This window comes from Trichosurus vulpecula, chromosome 1, assembly GCF_011100635.1.
Source record: "Trichosurus vulpecula isolate mTriVul1 chromosome 1, mTriVul1.pri, whole genome shotgun sequence".
Classification (NCBI taxonomy): domain Eukaryota; kingdom Metazoa; phylum Chordata; class Mammalia; order Diprotodontia; family Phalangeridae; genus Trichosurus; species Trichosurus vulpecula.
The window spans coordinates 44,517,890-44,534,576 of NC_050573.1; the positions used below are offsets into that span (position 1 = coordinate 44,517,890).

Consider the following 16,687-nt stretch of genomic DNA (forward strand, 5'->3'; position numbering starts at 1 on the left):
CGCGGCCCGCCGGCCTGCGCCCAGCAGGGGGCTCGGCATCCCTGCGGCTAGGAGCCGAGAGGCTGGGAGCAGCGAGGAGCCCGGCGGCCCGCGGGAGTCCCGGGCGGCTCAGCGCCCTAATCCCCGTAGCAGCGCCGGCTTTCTCATGCAAAGCAGCGGCGGGGGCGGGGCGGGGCGGGCAGCCGGGGGGCGGGCTCTGCCAGCACTTGGCCCTTTTTCCCCCCCTTTCCCTGTTTGAGCGTCTCCTTATTCCCGGACGCAACCCCCTAAACAGCTGCTCCCAGCTCTGGCCAGAGGAGGAGGAGAAGCAGAAGTAGCAGCCTCAGCCGCAGCAGAGAGGAGAGAGGAGACGAACGGGGGGCGCAGGCGGCACGCAGCCGGGCCACGAAGGACAGCGGGGTCACCCGAAGCCCGGGGCAGCTCTCCCTAGTCCCCCGCCCCCGGCCAGCGGGGGAATCTACGCGGCCACCACCCCTGCCTGCACCTGGGCGCGCGCGCTGCCCGAAGACCAGGACAGAAAGATTACCAGACGGCGGGCCAGGAAAGTTTGCTGCGCCTGTGAGTTGGTGGCGGCGCCGCCGGAGCTAGCCGGGCTTTCTCCACTTCGCCGCGCCGCATTGTTTGCAAACTTTGTTTTCTCTTGCCAGTTGGCCTGCTTGTCCCCCCCACCCCCACCCCTCCCTTTCCTACTCTCCCCTTCCCCCCTCCCCCAGCCCAGCCCCGGCAAACTCTTGAATACTCTTCGGGCAGACGCGGCAGAGGCAACTCGGAGGTCTGCTCGGCGCTCGGGGCTCTGCTCCGCGCTGCGCGGCGCTGCGGGCGGACAGCTCGCTTGCCCTGCCCCAGGCGGGCATGGGCTGCGGCCGGGGCCGGAGCAGGAGCCGAGGGGTGCAGCGGGCATCTGCTGCAGCCCGGCTCCGGGCGTTCAGGCTCTGATGCGGCGCGGCAGGCGGAGTGCCTGAGCCGGCCCGGACGGGGCTCCGCGGTCCGCAGTGTAGCCTAGTTGGACCGGCGGGCGCCAGTGCCGCTGCCTCTGCCGCTGTTCCTCTCCCTGCTCCGCGCCCCGGACCCGACGCCGCCATGAGCCGCCTGGGTTCCCGCCTCTGGCTTGTGCTGCAGGTGGTGGGGGCGTGCGCGGCCATCAGTTCCATGGACATCGACCGGCCAGGCGAGGGCAAGTGCCAGCCCATCGAGATTCCCATGTGCAAAGACATCGGCTACAACATGACCCGCATGCCCAACCTCATGGGCCACGAGAACCAGCGTGAGGCGGCCATCCAGCTACACGAGTTCGCCCCGTTGGTGGAGTACGGCTGCCACGGCCACCTCCGCTTCTTCCTGTGCTCTCTCTATGCGCCCATGTGCACCGAGCAAGTCTCCACCCCCATCCCCGCCTGCCGGGTCATGTGCGAGCAGGCCCGGCTCAAGTGCTCCCCCATTATGGAGCAGTTCAACTTCAAGTGGCCTGACTCGTTGGATTGCAGCAAGCTACCCAACAAGAACGATCCCAATTATCTGTGCATGGAAGCCCCCAACAACGGCTCCGACGAGCCGGCCCGAGGCTCCAGCATGTTCCCGCCGCTCTTCCGGCCCCAGCGGCCCCCCAGTCCCCCAGAGCAGCAGCAGCCTAAGGACAGTCTGGGCCGCTCCGGCTGCAGCAACCCGGGCAAGTTCCACCACGTGGAGAAGAGCTCCTCCTGCGCGCCCCTCTGCACGCCCGGGGTGGACGTGTACTGGAGCCGGGCGGACAAGCAGTTCGCGGTGGTGTGGTTGGCCATCTGGGCAGTGCTTTGCTTTTTCTCCAGCGCCTTCACTGTACTCACCTTCCTCATCGACCCTCCGCGCTTCAGGTACCCGGAGCGCCCCATCATCTTCCTCTCTATGTGCTACTGCGTCTACTCCGTGGGCTACATCATCCGCCTCTTCGCCGGGGCGGAGAGCATCGCCTGCGACAGAGACAGCGGCCAGCTCTACGTCATCCAGGAAGGGTTAGAGAGCACAGGCTGCACCATCGTCTTCTTGGTCCTCTACTACTTTGGCATGGCCAGCTCACTCTGGTGGGTCATCCTCACTCTTACCTGGTTCCTGGCCGCAGGGAAAAAGTGGGGCCACGAGGCCATCGAGGCCAACAGCAGCTACTTCCACCTTGCTGCTTGGGCCATCCCTGCGGTCAAGACCATCATGATCCTGGTGATGAGGAGGGTGGCGGGAGATGAGCTGACTGGAGTGTGCTATGTGGGCAGCATGGACGTGAATGCGCTCACTGGCTTTGTCCTGGTCCCCTTGGCCTGTTACCTCATCATTGGCACCTCTTTCATCCTCTCGGGTTTCGTGGCCCTCTTCCACATCCGGAGGGTGATGAAAACAGGGGGTGAGAACACAGACAAACTGGAGAAGCTCATGGTCCGCATCGGAGTCTTCTCTGTGTTGTACACGGTGCCGGCCACTTGCGTGATCGCCTGCTATTTCTATGAGCGCCTCAACATGGATTACTGGAAGGTGTTGGCAACCCAGCACAAATGCAGGGTGAACAACCAGACTAAAGCCCCGGACTGCTTGATGAGCAGCTCCATCCCTGCCGTGGAGATCTTCATGGTCAAAATGTTCATGCTGCTGGTGGTGGGCATCACCAGCGGAGTGTGGATCTGGACTTCCAAGACGCTGCAGTCTTGGCAGAATGTGTGCAGCCGGAGCCTGAAGAAGAGGAGCAGGAGGAAACCTACCACGGTGATCACGGCCAGTGGAATCTACAAAAAAGCCCAGCACCCCCAGAAAGGTCATCATGGGAAGTACGAAGCAGCCACACAACCACCCACCTGCGTGTGAAAGTGGGGGGGGGGGCGGTCGGGACCGCGGGTACTAAACAGCTAAAGAAAGCTGTTTCCCACTGCAAAAGACTTGTACAGGACTCCAGGGAAAGGGCGAGAGAACTAAGCCCTGGTGCTTTTCTCGGACAGTGGGGGGGAGGGGGGGGGACCGAGGATTTTTAAGTTTAAAAAAAAAAAAAGATTATTACCCGGAAATTCAGGATGTTGCCATACACTTCAAGTTAAATGTACTTAAGAGTTTAATGGGAAACAAATATTGTCAGTTAAATGGCCTCGTCAGTTTCCGATTTGAAGTAGCTTGTGGAGGGAATATATGTTATATATACATATTATATAGGTGTATACATATATGTATATATAATACACATCTGGATCGAATCTGAGTGGGCTTTCCCCATACCTTAGCCAATAGTAAAGAAAGAGAAAACTTATTTGGACAGCAAAGAAATCTCTCCCAAGTCTCTCCCTATGCCTCCCGAGACTCCCCCAAATTCTTTTCTCGGTAAGCAAAAGTCACCATTGCAGAGCCCCTCCCTCAGGTCATGGCCCTCACCATGTGAGAAAGCTACGTCGGTAGCAACCTAAGCAAAGAAATCCCCTTTTAAACAACTCTCCACAGACTAGAAAGAACTAAAAATAGATAGGAGTCCACAGCCTTCGCAAAACTTTTTCGCTAAATCTGAAACTTCCTCCGCCCAGAAAAATCCCAAACAAACCCGCAAACTTCTGGGCAGCATACACACGCAAACTATGTGCAATACATTTTTTTTTCTCCCACCATGAAATAAGAAAAAAGAAACAAGTATTTTGCTGTACATAAAGACCACAAAAGAAACCTCTTAACAAAAGAACTGAGAGGTCTGGCCCTCCGAAACCCTTTAGCGTTACATTTTGTGGCTTTTTAATGGAAATCAAGCCAATGTTATACAAGTTTGGACTGATTTGTGGAAAAAAAGGGAGAGAACAGAGAGGGATCATTCAAAGGTACCCAAAGGGCTTATTGACTCTTTCCATTGTTAAACAAATTTTTGCCATGAATAGATACCGAGCACTTGTGGTGCAAAGGGAAAATTTTGTATATTGTGATGCTCTTCGCTGTGCTGGAAAAGCCCAGTTTCTTAGTTGTATATATTTGTAACATATGATTATTTTTCATGCTCCACTATTTTATTAAAAAAAATAAAATATGTTCTTTAGTTTGCTGATACTCCCTTGTGGTGGCCACTTTCCCTTTCCCAGGCTGGAGTGGAGGGGCTCAAAAGCAACTTTGTTCTTGGCCATTGACTTTGCAGGCACAGGGGAGGCTGCTCCCCTGTTCAGAGACATGGGCTGATCGCCCTTTGCAGCTAAGGAGAGATGTGGATTACAAGGGCCTTAGAATAATGGAACTTGCAGGTTACATAAGACTGACATGCGGCCAACACAGAGAGTTAGGGGATTGTTCCTGGGGAATCTTGGCAACTGAACACGAGAGGTCGGTTGTAGGGACAATTCATGCAAAGGGAGCCTTGTTTACTGAGCACACACTGTGGCAGTAATCTTGCCTTAGCACCCTTTTTCATGTCTTCAGAGAATGAGGAGTGGGGGAGACAGAATTCGGACGCAGTTTCTTATAATGCCCCTGCTGTCCTCTGGAGAAAGGGGCAAAACTGGAGCTCTGTGCCCCTCCATGCCAGCTGGGATGATGGGATAGAAAGGGTCAACGGTGGCCTGTTTACCCAAGGGTCCAGCTATACGCTTGGGGGAAAAACTGCTGGCTAGACTGTTGACTCATCCAAGAGGAGGGAACCAGGAGAGAGATTGGGAGAGGGGTTTTATTCTTGGCTGCTCAGAAGCAATGAAGCGGCAACCCAAGCCCACAAATACAGATGCCTTTGGTGTTGGCTGAGTCAAAGGCACCATTCAATCTTTTTTTTAATTCTCTTTTTTCCATCAATTAAGGGGACTTAGATATGAAACCAGAGATTTCTCCAGTCTGGGTACTTCAGGAAAATCGGTCTCTGACTGCCCTAAGCACTTGCTAGGCAGGCAAACATTTGCGCAGCGCTTAAGTGTGAAAGCTGAGGCATGGCCAAAGGGGACTTTGGGAGAATAGGGCCTGCCTGATTCAACTGGGACCCACTTGTTCTTGGATAACCTGTTTGTTCAGTAAACAGGAGTGTCATTTTGTAAGCATCTTGTCTGAGGTCTGCTTCAAACAGACTTTCCTGGCTCGATGAGGCAAACTAGAGAGAGGCCTGTAGGATCCTGTGGTTTGGACTTGATTTCAGCTTGTGGAAAGTTAATGGCTAATTAAATGATTGGCTAAGGAGGTTGAAAATGGATTAAGGAATAAATGTAACTAGGGGGTAGAGGAGGTAAATTTTTTTGGTGTATTTTTAGACTTAAAACCTCAAAATCCACTTTCCTCCAAAAAGTGGATTTCATAAGGAGCTAATTTTTGGAGCGTCTAGAATCACAGGATTATAACTGAGACCCAAAAGGGAGGCAGTTTGGTGAAGTGAAAAGAGCACTTGAGCAGCTCTGAAGTCCAAGGACCTGGGTTCAAATCCTGCCTCTGACACCTGTGTAACTTTAGGCAAGTCACTTGGACCTCACAAGGCTTGACATTTCTCATTTGCAAAATGAGGAAGCCAAACTAGGTGCTCTATATGGCCCCTTTTAGTCCTAGTTCTGTAGTTTAGTCCAAACCTCTCATTTTACAGATGAGGAAACTGAGGTCTAAAGACATTAGGTGACTTGTCCAAGGATACCAAGGAAGTAGCAGAACTGGCATTAGAGGTCAAGTGCTCTGACTCTGAATTCATTGTCATTCCCACTGTACCTCCTCCAGTGGTTAATACTGGAAGATGCCATGCTTCTGAGCCAAGTGCAACAAGGACCAGGCATTCAGTTCTAACTTTGCCGCTTTATCAGGACCTCCAGATGCTTGTAGATCCAGAAGTGGTTTTAATGCCAATCCCAAAGAAAACAAAGTTATTTAAATAATAAGAGGACCTCTTCATTTCTCTAGCCTTTTGGAAGTTTTACTGAGTTCCTTCCTTAGCACAACTCTGTGAGGCAGGTCATAAGAAGTATTGCTCCCCATTTTTGCAACAAATATTTATTAAGTACCTACTATGTGTCTAGCACCATATTAAATGCTGGAGATACAGAGAAAGGAAAAAACAGCCCCTTCTCCTAAGTATCTTAATACTCTAGGGGAGGAGACAACTTGCAATAACTATAAATAGACATCAGATAGATATAGATACATATATGTATACATATGCATATATATAGATCTGCATATTGGCATATAAAAGCCTATATGTACGTATACACATGCATGTACAGACGTGTATGCAGATAAATAGATAACATATATGTACCCGTATCTGTCTAGATGTGTGTGTCCATACGTACATGCATACACACAGTTAAGTTGGAAATCATTTCAGAGGGAAGGCACTAAGCACTAAGGGAGATCAGGAAAGGGTTTTGGCTTTTTGCAGAAGGTGGAATTTTAGCTAAGACTTCAGAGAAGTCAAAAGGCAGAGATGAGGAGGGAGAGAGCATCCCAGCAGACCTGGGAGACAGCCAATAAAAATGCACAGAGAGGAGGAAGCAAACTCAGAGAAAGCTTCTCTTGAGCTTTCCCTCAGAGAGAAATCCCAGTGAAAGACCCCAAGGTTACCCAGCTAGTAAGTATGTGTGGTAGGATTTGAATCCAGCTCTTCTGACCCTAAGACCACTACAGCAAGAATGTGAGTAATGGAAATGGGTCTGAAATGTCCTCTAATTTTTACCTGAATATGTAGCTGTGTGGATCACAGCATTTCCTTAGTACCCACAGGTAATTCCTCCAAGATTCTAAATTGGTGAAGAGGTGCTTATCTTCATTGGTAGAGGCACTTTACTCACAGAGATCTCTCCACTCCAATAAAATAATAGGTACAATTTAAAAAAAACTTATTTTTAAGAGATTAAAACTATGTGGGCAGATATAGCTAATAATGGCTAACATTTCTATAATGTTCACTGTGTGCCACTATGTTATCTCAATCGACCCTCACCTACAGCCTCAGGAGGTAGGTGCTATTATCATCCCCGTTTTACAGATGAGTGACTTGGTCAGGGTCATACAGCTATTAAGTGTCTGAGGCTGGATTTGAACCTTGGTCTTCCTGACTCCAGGCTTGGGGCTCACTGTGCTACCTAGCTGTCTAATCTCACATAGGTATATGAGCTAGTCACAAAGGATACACAGCTTGATAGGATAAACAGCCATCAGAAATCTTTTATACAATCCGCTGAAGGAGCAGTTAAGTTATTTAATATTCATCATAATAAAACCTTGTCTAACAGTTTACACAGATCTTTCCCTTATTCACTGGGCATCTTTAGGTTTCTGGGTGCCACTACTTCCTAGGAACCAAGGTTTTTTCAGCATCTGTTCAGATTCACTTGAGTTTTCTTAAAAGTCCTCTATGGAAAATGTTAAGTCAACTGCATTTGCCTAGACTAGGGACAAGAGCTAGCTGACCAGTAGCCAGAGACCATTCTTTAGTTTACTATTTGTAGAAATGAAAGAAATGAATGGAAAAGTATTTATTAAGTGCCAACTGTGTACAAAGCACAGCAGATCTAAATGGAAAGGCACCCCAGGGCTTGATCTCAAGAATTCACATTCACATTCAAATAGGGAGAGAGCTACATCTTAAGAGGAAAGGTGGGTGTCTATGAGGGCCCAGTGGCAAAGCAGATGCTGATGCACCATTTTTAATGGCATTTCCAGGAATAAAACCACATCCATTTCTGATATTGAATCTTTTACCATGTCAGGGACTTTGGTGGCAAGAAGTTTCTTTTCTTAGTGGTAGCACCGTGGAGAGGTAGTATCCCCAAAGGCAATGCTCCTTTGGAACAATTGCTTGCTAGCTCGTTTGTCAAATAGGACCAATGACTTCATGAGGGTGATGTCTTGATTTGAACGTGAATTGGATTTGAGTGAGGTAAAGCTGTACAAAGTTGTCAGCCTCATTCTCTTCTCCGAGGCCAGTGGCAGGACATAAGTCAATGCTGTGGGCTGGAAGCAGGGCAGGGCACCTGGGAGAGTGCTGTACCACAGGCCTCTTGGGCTTCCCTGCCAATGACCAAGAAAGTCACTTAACTCCTCCAGCTCTTGTTTCCTCCATCATAAAATAAAGGGATTAGACTAGAGGACCTTTAAGATCCTGCCTTTAAAGTCTTAGGTCTTGCGGAAGTTACCTCAGTTTACCCAAAGTTTGAAGTAGGATTTCTCAAGGAATAGCGAATCACTTTGTCACCTGACCAGGACTTCTAGCCCCTGTGGCTCAGAACAAGGAAAGTAGAAGGGGAAGTAGGAAGAACTTGGGGCTTTGAAAAATCAAGAGACGTGGGTTCTAGTGACAAACCTGACTCTGTCTTCCGCAGTGACCATGTGTACCTGTAACCTTGGGCAAGTCACTTCCCTTTTGGGATCTCTATTTCACAAGAGGATCATTATGTCCTACCTTATGATCAAAAAGAAAAAGATCTTTGAAGTTAGAAGAGCTGGGTTTCAGTTAGCAATTCAATCTTTAGGAACCCAGTCTTTAAAATGGGAATTAACAATACTTTCACTGCCCAGCCTCTCTGGACTATTGTGAGTAAAGGTCTCAAAGACCTATATGAGTATGCATATGTATGTATGGGTGTGCATATATACATATATACCTTTCTTTCTATATATATATATATCTTTATATGTATGTGTGAATACATATATATCTTTGTATGTCCATATATACCAAGATATATATGAATATAAATATATGTATATATACATATATCTTTATATGTGTGTTTATACCTTTATATACCATATATTTATATGTGTGTATTTATGTAACCATATATCTTTGTATGTATGTACATATATATCCATGTATCTTTTTATATATGTGTGTGTATCCATATATATATATACACACACACACACACATTTATGGAGGCAGCTAGGTGGCTCAATGGATAGAGGGACTAGGCCTGGAGTCAGGGCGACCTGAGTTCAAATCCAGTCTCAAACATCCAGTAGCTGTGTGACCCTGGGCAAGTCACTTAACCGCTATTTGCCTCAGTCCACTAGAGAAGGAAATGGCAAACCATTCCAGAATCTTTGCCAAGAAAACCCCATAAAGAGTCACAGAATCAGATATGACTGAACAACAATACACCCTATATACACACACATACATACATACATACATATATACATATATCTATATCTTTATATACATTCACACATACATGGGCATATTTAATTACCTCTATATTTTGTATATGTGAATGTATAATACACATATATTTGCACATATGTCATTATTTTTATTGTTAATAGTACATTTCTAATTGTCAGAACTTAGGAGACAAGGGGAACAAAAGGTAACCCTTTAATTCTTTGGAAGAGGAGACAGAGATTATAAAGAAGTCTCACTCAGTCTCTTCTTTCACCTATAGCAGTACCAAAATCTATGCTCTTTCTTTAATTTAACCCCTTGCCTGCTCTGGCAGGCTAATCCCAATAATTGCTGTTTTTAAAGTTATTGTGGTGAGCTGTGGTTTCTCCTTCAAGGAAGGGGGGAGGGGATTGAGTGGGGGAGAAGGTATTTGTAGAGAAATCTTAATCTTCATTTTCTTTTTGAAATAAGAAGGGATCAGCAAGAAATCCACAAAGGGGGAGTAGGGGAGGGATGTGTAGTAAACATAGAGTGTTCCTAAAGTCTCAGTGCACTTTTAAACTATTAAACTATTAAAAGTTAAAATTGCATCAAGACTTTTGGGACACCTTGAAGTTAACATTTAGTGATCTGTAATATCTAATGATTTGAGGGTTTGGGGAGAGGCAAACGTCCCCATCTTTCTTAAGGTTTTAAGCCTTACTAAGGTTTAACTTGGGAATTCACACCATGATTTTGAGAGTATCTTCTTTCCTCCTCACTCTTCTCTTCCCCTACCTCCTGAAAAAAGTTGTATTCATTTGGCTAATGCGTAAGGTGGAGAGAGGAAAGGATTATTTTCCTGCTCCTAGGCAGTTTTTGAAGTGTCTTCAGGTTCAGTAAAATAATTCACTAATTCTAAAAGATAAGGGGAGAAGGACAAAAAAATTCACATTCCTTTTTGTGAGAAAAATACATATTTTCATTCTGAAGGAGACATACAACAACGTAGTCATCCCAGATGACTACGTTCACAGGGCAGCTGACACTGAGTCTGCAAGAACTCATCTCAAGGGTTATCATGTTTGGGATGTAACATCTGTGGAATTGGAAAAGTAGAAGGATAGTGATTTAAAAAAAAAGACTTGTAATTTCTGTGGTATAGGAAACACTTCTACCAAAGCCTGTGAGCAACCTTTCTTAGAAAGTTGCTGTTTGTTCAGGCCTGACTGATTCTTCATGACCCCATTTGGGAAACTGAGGCATACAGGATTAAGTGACTTTCCCAAGGCCACACAGTTAGGAAGTATCTGGGGCCAAATTTGACCTCATGAAGATGAAGCTTCCTAACTCCAGGCTTGGGGTTCTATCCACTGAGCCACCTAAAGCACTAAAAGAAAAAATGGCTTGCATAAGATCACATAGTGAGTAGGACTAAACTTAAAGCCAGGAATAGTCTATGTGACTTATATTCTCTACTCATCCCTCTCCTTCTGTTGTGGTAAAATTTCAGGGGGGATTATTGAACCAGTTTAAGGGGCATGATCATAAGATCATACATAGACTTAGTGCCAGAAGAGACATAAGAGACCATCTAGTCCTAAACTTTCATTTGATAGATGAAGGAAATTGAGGCCCAGAGAGATGAATTTGACTGAGGCCACACAGGTACCAAATGATAGGGGATTCTAACCCAGGTCAAAGGATCGTAGGTTGACAGCTGGAAGGGAGACTCAGGTTGGATCCTAATCCAACTCATTGTCCTTACTCTTCTCCATGGACTTTAGAATCTGGCAACACTGGTCTTGCTTCCACCATGGCCTGTCATCTTCCTACTCTGTGCCTTTTTTTTTACTGGCTCTCCCTCAAGCTTGGAATGCTCCCTTTCCTGGTTTCCACCACTTCCAAGACTCAGCTGAAATCACCCCTTCTGCAAGAAGCCAAGTAGCCCAATGCCCACTGTTAGTGCCTTTCCCATTGACACTAAATATTTTGTCCTTTTCAAGAACGAAGGATGAACAACACCACATATTTTGTACATTCATATTTGTTTGCATGTTGTCACCTCCATTAGAGTGTGGGCTCATTGAGATCAGGGCCTATGTTTTTGTCTTTCTTTCTTGGGCACTTATGGTATCTGGCCCAGAATCAGTAATTAATAAAGACTAGTTGAATGACTGACACAGAGAGGTTAACTACCTTACCCAAAGTCACACATGTATGGACAGAGGCTCTTTCTACTTCTGTTTAAATTAAAGGGTAGCGTATAGGCAGGTGAGGGAGCTATTGGGGAAAATGGGCTAAGTCAGAGACGCATAAAGAAGAGGTCTCTGTTGCAATTGTTGAGTTCATCCGTCATAATTGGGAAGTGAAACACCCAAGCCACAGGAAAGAAGCATCTGTTAAGCTGAACCCCATGTCCCGAGCTCAGTGGGGTGGTTTGAACCAAGGTTGTTATTGGAAACCATTATTCATTTTACAGCTGGCATTCTGGGGTGCTTCCCACCCCTAGCCCAGCAACATCAACGTTGAAATCTACCCGCCTTTCCTATCTGAATGCTTGAGATCTACGACTTTGAAGGAGATAGCTCCATAATGAGGGGATGGGATGTACTCAGGTGGTCTTTGATGACAGGTGGTCTCTCCCAACAGGTGGCCTCAAAGGGGAAATTTAGTAGCATTTTTCTGAACAGTTGCACTTAAAAAAAATCTGCAAACTTCTCCTTGCAAGGCTTAACTATTTGAGGCAGAACTACAAAGTTATTACCACTGACGGATGACAAAATTGCATCTGCACTAAGGGGTGGGTGATGGTGATTAGGAGGTCTCCTGGCTGGCTTTGATCAGAAGTGACAAGCTCCTCAGGTCTGGGGCTCTCCACCTCTTCTCTCCCGGGGGCACAGCAGCACCTGTTTGTAACTTTCAGCCTCTTCTGCCTCCGCCTGCCTCCCGGCACTTAGCTCCTCTCCCAGAACACACAACGGGAATCAGCTAGTTATGAGCGACCTGATCATTCATTTATAAAATACTTTCCTTCCTGAAAGTTCTCTGGAACAGAGACCCTTAAGCACTGAAGTTTATTAATACCTTGGATTTAGGAAAACTCTTTTTTTTTTCCTCTCAATTAACTCAGGGTTTAGAGTGAAGGGCAAAAGTAGTCACACTCAAAGAATATCAAAGAATTCAAAGAAATAGCAGGCAAGTAGGTGGTGCAGTGGATAGACCACTGGGCCTGGATTCGGGAAGACTCATGATCATGAGTTCAAATCCGGCCTCATATACTAGCTGTGTGACCCTGGGTAAATCACTGACCCCTTATTTGTCCCAGTTCCTCATCTCTAAAACGGGGAGACTTTGGAGAAGAAAATGTCAAACCACTCCAGTATCTTTGCAAAGAAAACACCACAGACAGGTCCGTGCGGTCATGAAGAGTTGGACGTGACTGAACAGCAATCTATATAGCATTCTATGGGTTAAATCAGTGCTTTACCTGTATTATCTCATTTGGTCCTCGTAACATAGACAGTACAGCTATTATTGACCCCAGCAACCTGAAAGGAGTTGAATTTGGGAATCACAGGACATGAGTTCCAATCCTGACTCTGCCATTTGCTGTGTGACCTTGGGCAAGTAATTTCCCTTCTCTGGTTCTCAATTTCTCTATCTGTAAAATGAAAAACTGTACCTGATGATCTTTAAGGTCCCTTACAGCTCTTATTCTATGAGCCCAAGACCCTAAGAAGCCTACATTCCATCTGGGAAAGTAGCATAAGAAATATATTCAAAATAAATACAAGGTAATTTTTAAAAGGGTGGAGGGAGAGTGGAATATTAACACCTGGGACAAAGGGAGAATTAGGAACAGTTTCATTGAGTAATACTTTGAAGGAAGCTCTGTATTGTAAGAGGCCCAGGTGAGGGTGTATATTCCCGGATCAGGGGACAGTCCTTGTAAATGCCCAAGGGTAGAAGATGAAATCCACGCTTAAGTCTAGTTTGAGCAGAACCAAGAATACGTAAAGGAGAATCATGAATAATAAAGCTAGAGTATGATATTATAGGGTGGAAAGCAATGGATTTGCAGGGTTCAAATCACGCCTCTGCCCCTTGCTACCTTCATGACCTCAGGTTAGTCATTTAACCCCTGGGCCCTTTTGCTTCCTCTAAAAAAATGCAGCACCTCACCTAGAGGAATTTTGAAGTCCCTTCTAACTCAAGACCTATGATGCTAGGAAATGTAGATTGGAGCCAGGTTTTAAAAAGATTTTAAATGCCAAAGAGTGTAATGTGTATTTTTTTGTTGTTGTTCAGTCATGTCTGACTTCTTGACCCATTTGGGATTTTCTTGGCAAAGATATGGGAGTGGTTTAGCCATTTCCTTCTCTAGCTCATTTTACAAATGAGGAAACTGAGGCAAACAGGGTGAAGTGACTTGGCCAGGGTCACACAGCTAGTAAGTGTCTAAGGCTGGATTTGAAGTCAGGAAGATAAGTCTTCCTGATTCCAGGCCTGGCTCTCTATCCACTGTGCCACCTAGCTGGCTCCGATTTGGATTTTATTCCAGGGGTGATGGGAACCATTGGAGTTTATGAATCTCACCTGTGATTTGAGAATATCAGTTTGACAGCTGTGTAAAGGACAGATTGGAGAAAAAAGAACCATGAGTCAGGGAGACCAATTAGAAGATTGTTGCCATCAGCCAGACCATCTATGAAACTAGTCCTACACTTCCTTAGGGATATGCTGAGGAGCACCACTTTTTTTTCTGGTTTCACCATAGATTTCACTAGTGGAGGGATCTCCGGGTGTGGTAATGAATTCCACTGAAACAGCTTACTATACCTCTGAAATTTTGAAAGTTGCCTGGGAGTTCCAAGAGTTTGAGTGATTTGCCTGGGAGAACAAGTGCTGGCCTTACAATCCAGAAGGCCTGAGGTAAAATCCAGTCTCCAACATTTACAGGGGAAGCTAGGTGGCACAGTGGATAGAGCACCAGGTGTGGAGTCAGGAACACCTGAGTTCAAATCTAGCCTCAAACATTTACTAGCTTGATGACCCTGGGCAAGTCACTTAACCCTGTCTTAGTTTCCTCATCTGGAAAATGAGCTGGAGAAGGAAATGGCAAACCAGTCCAGTATCTTTGCCAAGAAAACCCCAAATGGGGTTGCAAAAAGTCAGACATGACTAAGCAACAACAGACATTTACTAACTGTGTGACCCTGGACAAGTCACTTAATCTCTGCCTCAGTTTCTTCATTAGTATTAGCACCTACCTCCCAGGATTATTTTAAGGACAAAATGATACACTGTTCATAATCATCTACAATTTCCCTTATAAAATTTTATAATAGAATCTGTTTTCTTCATCAGTATTTCCCTTGGCTGTCTTATCCCCCTTCTGAAGTGTTACATCACAAGAAATTAAATGGATTATATTCTGATAGAGAATGAATGGTTACTGATCTTTAGACTGTGAGCTCCTTGAGAACATTTTTTTGTCTTTCTTTGTATCTTAAAGGCTTAATACAGTGTCTAGCAAATGGTAGGCAATTAATAAATGCTTGTTGATATATACATATATAAAGTGCAGGACCTGAGCCCCCATTTTCCTGCCTTCTAACCCTGATGCCAAGGCCAATTTTCTAACCACTATGCCAGGCTGTATGTATCTCAAGGGGACATCTTGTGGGTTTTAAAAGACATTCTTCATCAAAGGAGAGTGTAACTTTCTCATATCTTCTTTCAGATTAGGAAGTCTGAGTCCTTGGGAGACCTAGCTCCCAAAAAGGGGGGTGGGGGCAGTAAATGAAGGAAAGAAGGTTTATTTCACTTACATAACAACTCGACCTGGGACTAAGCAGGTTCCTTTGATTATCTGATTGGCTTTGATATGGAGAGAAGCAGAGATGGCAGCTCCAGATAAAACCACCAGCAGCTCCAAGAAAATTGCTCGGGCCAAGCAGCAAGAGGAGGAGTCACTTTTAGCTTCTCCCCCCCCATATCCACCCTCTTGCTATTAAGCCACTGAGCTGAGCAGTACCCCGCTGAGAAAGCCTTCGAGGACCTATAGGAATGTGTAGCTGGAGCAGCCTGTCCCTTCCAGGCCCCCTAGGGAGGCTGCCGGAGATTTTGTCTCTCTCCTTTCTCAAAGGTCATGACTTAAAACACAAGGAATGACTTTAACAGAGGCCGAGACTTAATGCCAATGTTTCGTCTCTGAGGATTCTCAAAGCCAGTGGCTCCCACTGGGATCCAAGAGCTAGAGCTGACAGGGACCTCAGGGCCGGGTATCTAGCCCAATGCTCCTCATTCTGACAGATGAGGAAACTGAGACCCAGGGATGGGAAGTGACTTAGCCAAGATCATACAGGTAATAAGTATGGACAGCAAGATTCAAACCCGGGTCCTCTGACTCTAGTGCTAGGGTTCTCTTCCATGTGGATTGCGAATACCCAGGGAGAGGAAAGAAAGGGCCTTTTCTCTTAAGGAAGCAAAAATAAAAACAAAATATAAAACACAGCCAACCTGTCACACACACTCCGTGTTCCAGCCAGACTGGCCACTTGCTGTTCCCCATACATGTTTATCTCCATTCTCAAAGCCTCAGGCTCAGTTTCCTCATCTGTAAAATGGACTCCCTTTTCACTTCTTGAAAGCTCTAACTCCCTTTGAAGTTCAGCTTGTGTGTCACCTTCCACACAAGATTCTCATACTACCCTCAAGTGGTTAGTGCCTTCTGCATCCCAGGTTCACTTATTATTTGCTTTGTAGATAGTTTGTACTGAAGTATCTGTGTACAGGCTGTCTACCCCTAAGAACATAAGCTTTCTGAGGGCAAGGATAATTTTGTTTTTGTCTTTGTATTCCTAGAATCTTGCACTGTACTTGGCACAGAGTAGGTGCTTAATGAAAGCTTACTGAATCACACACTCCAAGAAAAACGTTTCTCAAAAATCAATGCCTAGCAACTTCCGTCTTAGAATCTGTACCTAGTGGAACAGCCTAGGTGGCATGGAGTAACGGAGAGACAACTGGTTTGGGAGTCAGGAAGACTTGAATTTGAATCTTGCCCCTGACATTTCAGAGCTTTGTGACCTTGGACAGGCCTTCTTACACCTTACTTGTCAACATGCACTCTTCCATCCAGGGACTTTGGCCTCCTGGCTATTCCACAAACAAAACCATTTCTCATTCTGGGCATTCTCTCTGGCTCTTCCCCACATGTGGCCTCGAGGCCTCAGGTTCCCCACCCTTGCTCTAAGGCCCAGGTCACTGACCATTTCTCAAGGCTTTTCCTCTTCAAAGTCGCCTGTAAGCATGCATCTTACATCAGGTCGCTAACTGGTGTAGACTATTTCCAGACATTTGAAACCATACCCTTGATGTCAACAAGTTGGTGAAAGGCCGAGAGTCCAAAATGGCAATGGGCTTCTGCCCCCCATTCCCAGGTTCTCTTTCAGCACTGGAGGTTAAAAGAGAAGTTGTCATTTGTTCCTTCTGTCAGAATTATGGCTTTCCTAGTTATCTTTTCTGAAGGGCTGCTTCTTATCCCGAGGGGCCTGTTACTCATTATAGGCTGAACTGGGCCAACTCCACCTGGGGAGTCAGCCCAAGAGGATGTGTGTTGACAAGTTCAGAGAACTCAAACCCTACAGATTT

The 16,687-nt window shown here is 46.0% G+C and overlaps 1 protein-coding gene across 1 annotated transcript; it reads left to right on the forward strand.

Moving 5' to 3' along the window:
- The first annotated feature begins 218 nt into the window (after positions 1-218).
- FZD10 (frizzled class receptor 10) lies at positions 219-4,035 on the forward strand. Its single transcript, XM_036741923.1, has one exon. It carries the CDS (start codon positions 1,081-1,083, stop codon positions 2,824-2,826), a length of 1,746 nt encoding a protein of 581 aa, XP_036597818.1. The 5' UTR covers positions 219-1,080; the 3' UTR covers positions 2,827-4,035.
- The last annotated feature ends 12,652 nt before the right edge of the window (positions 4,036-16,687 follow it).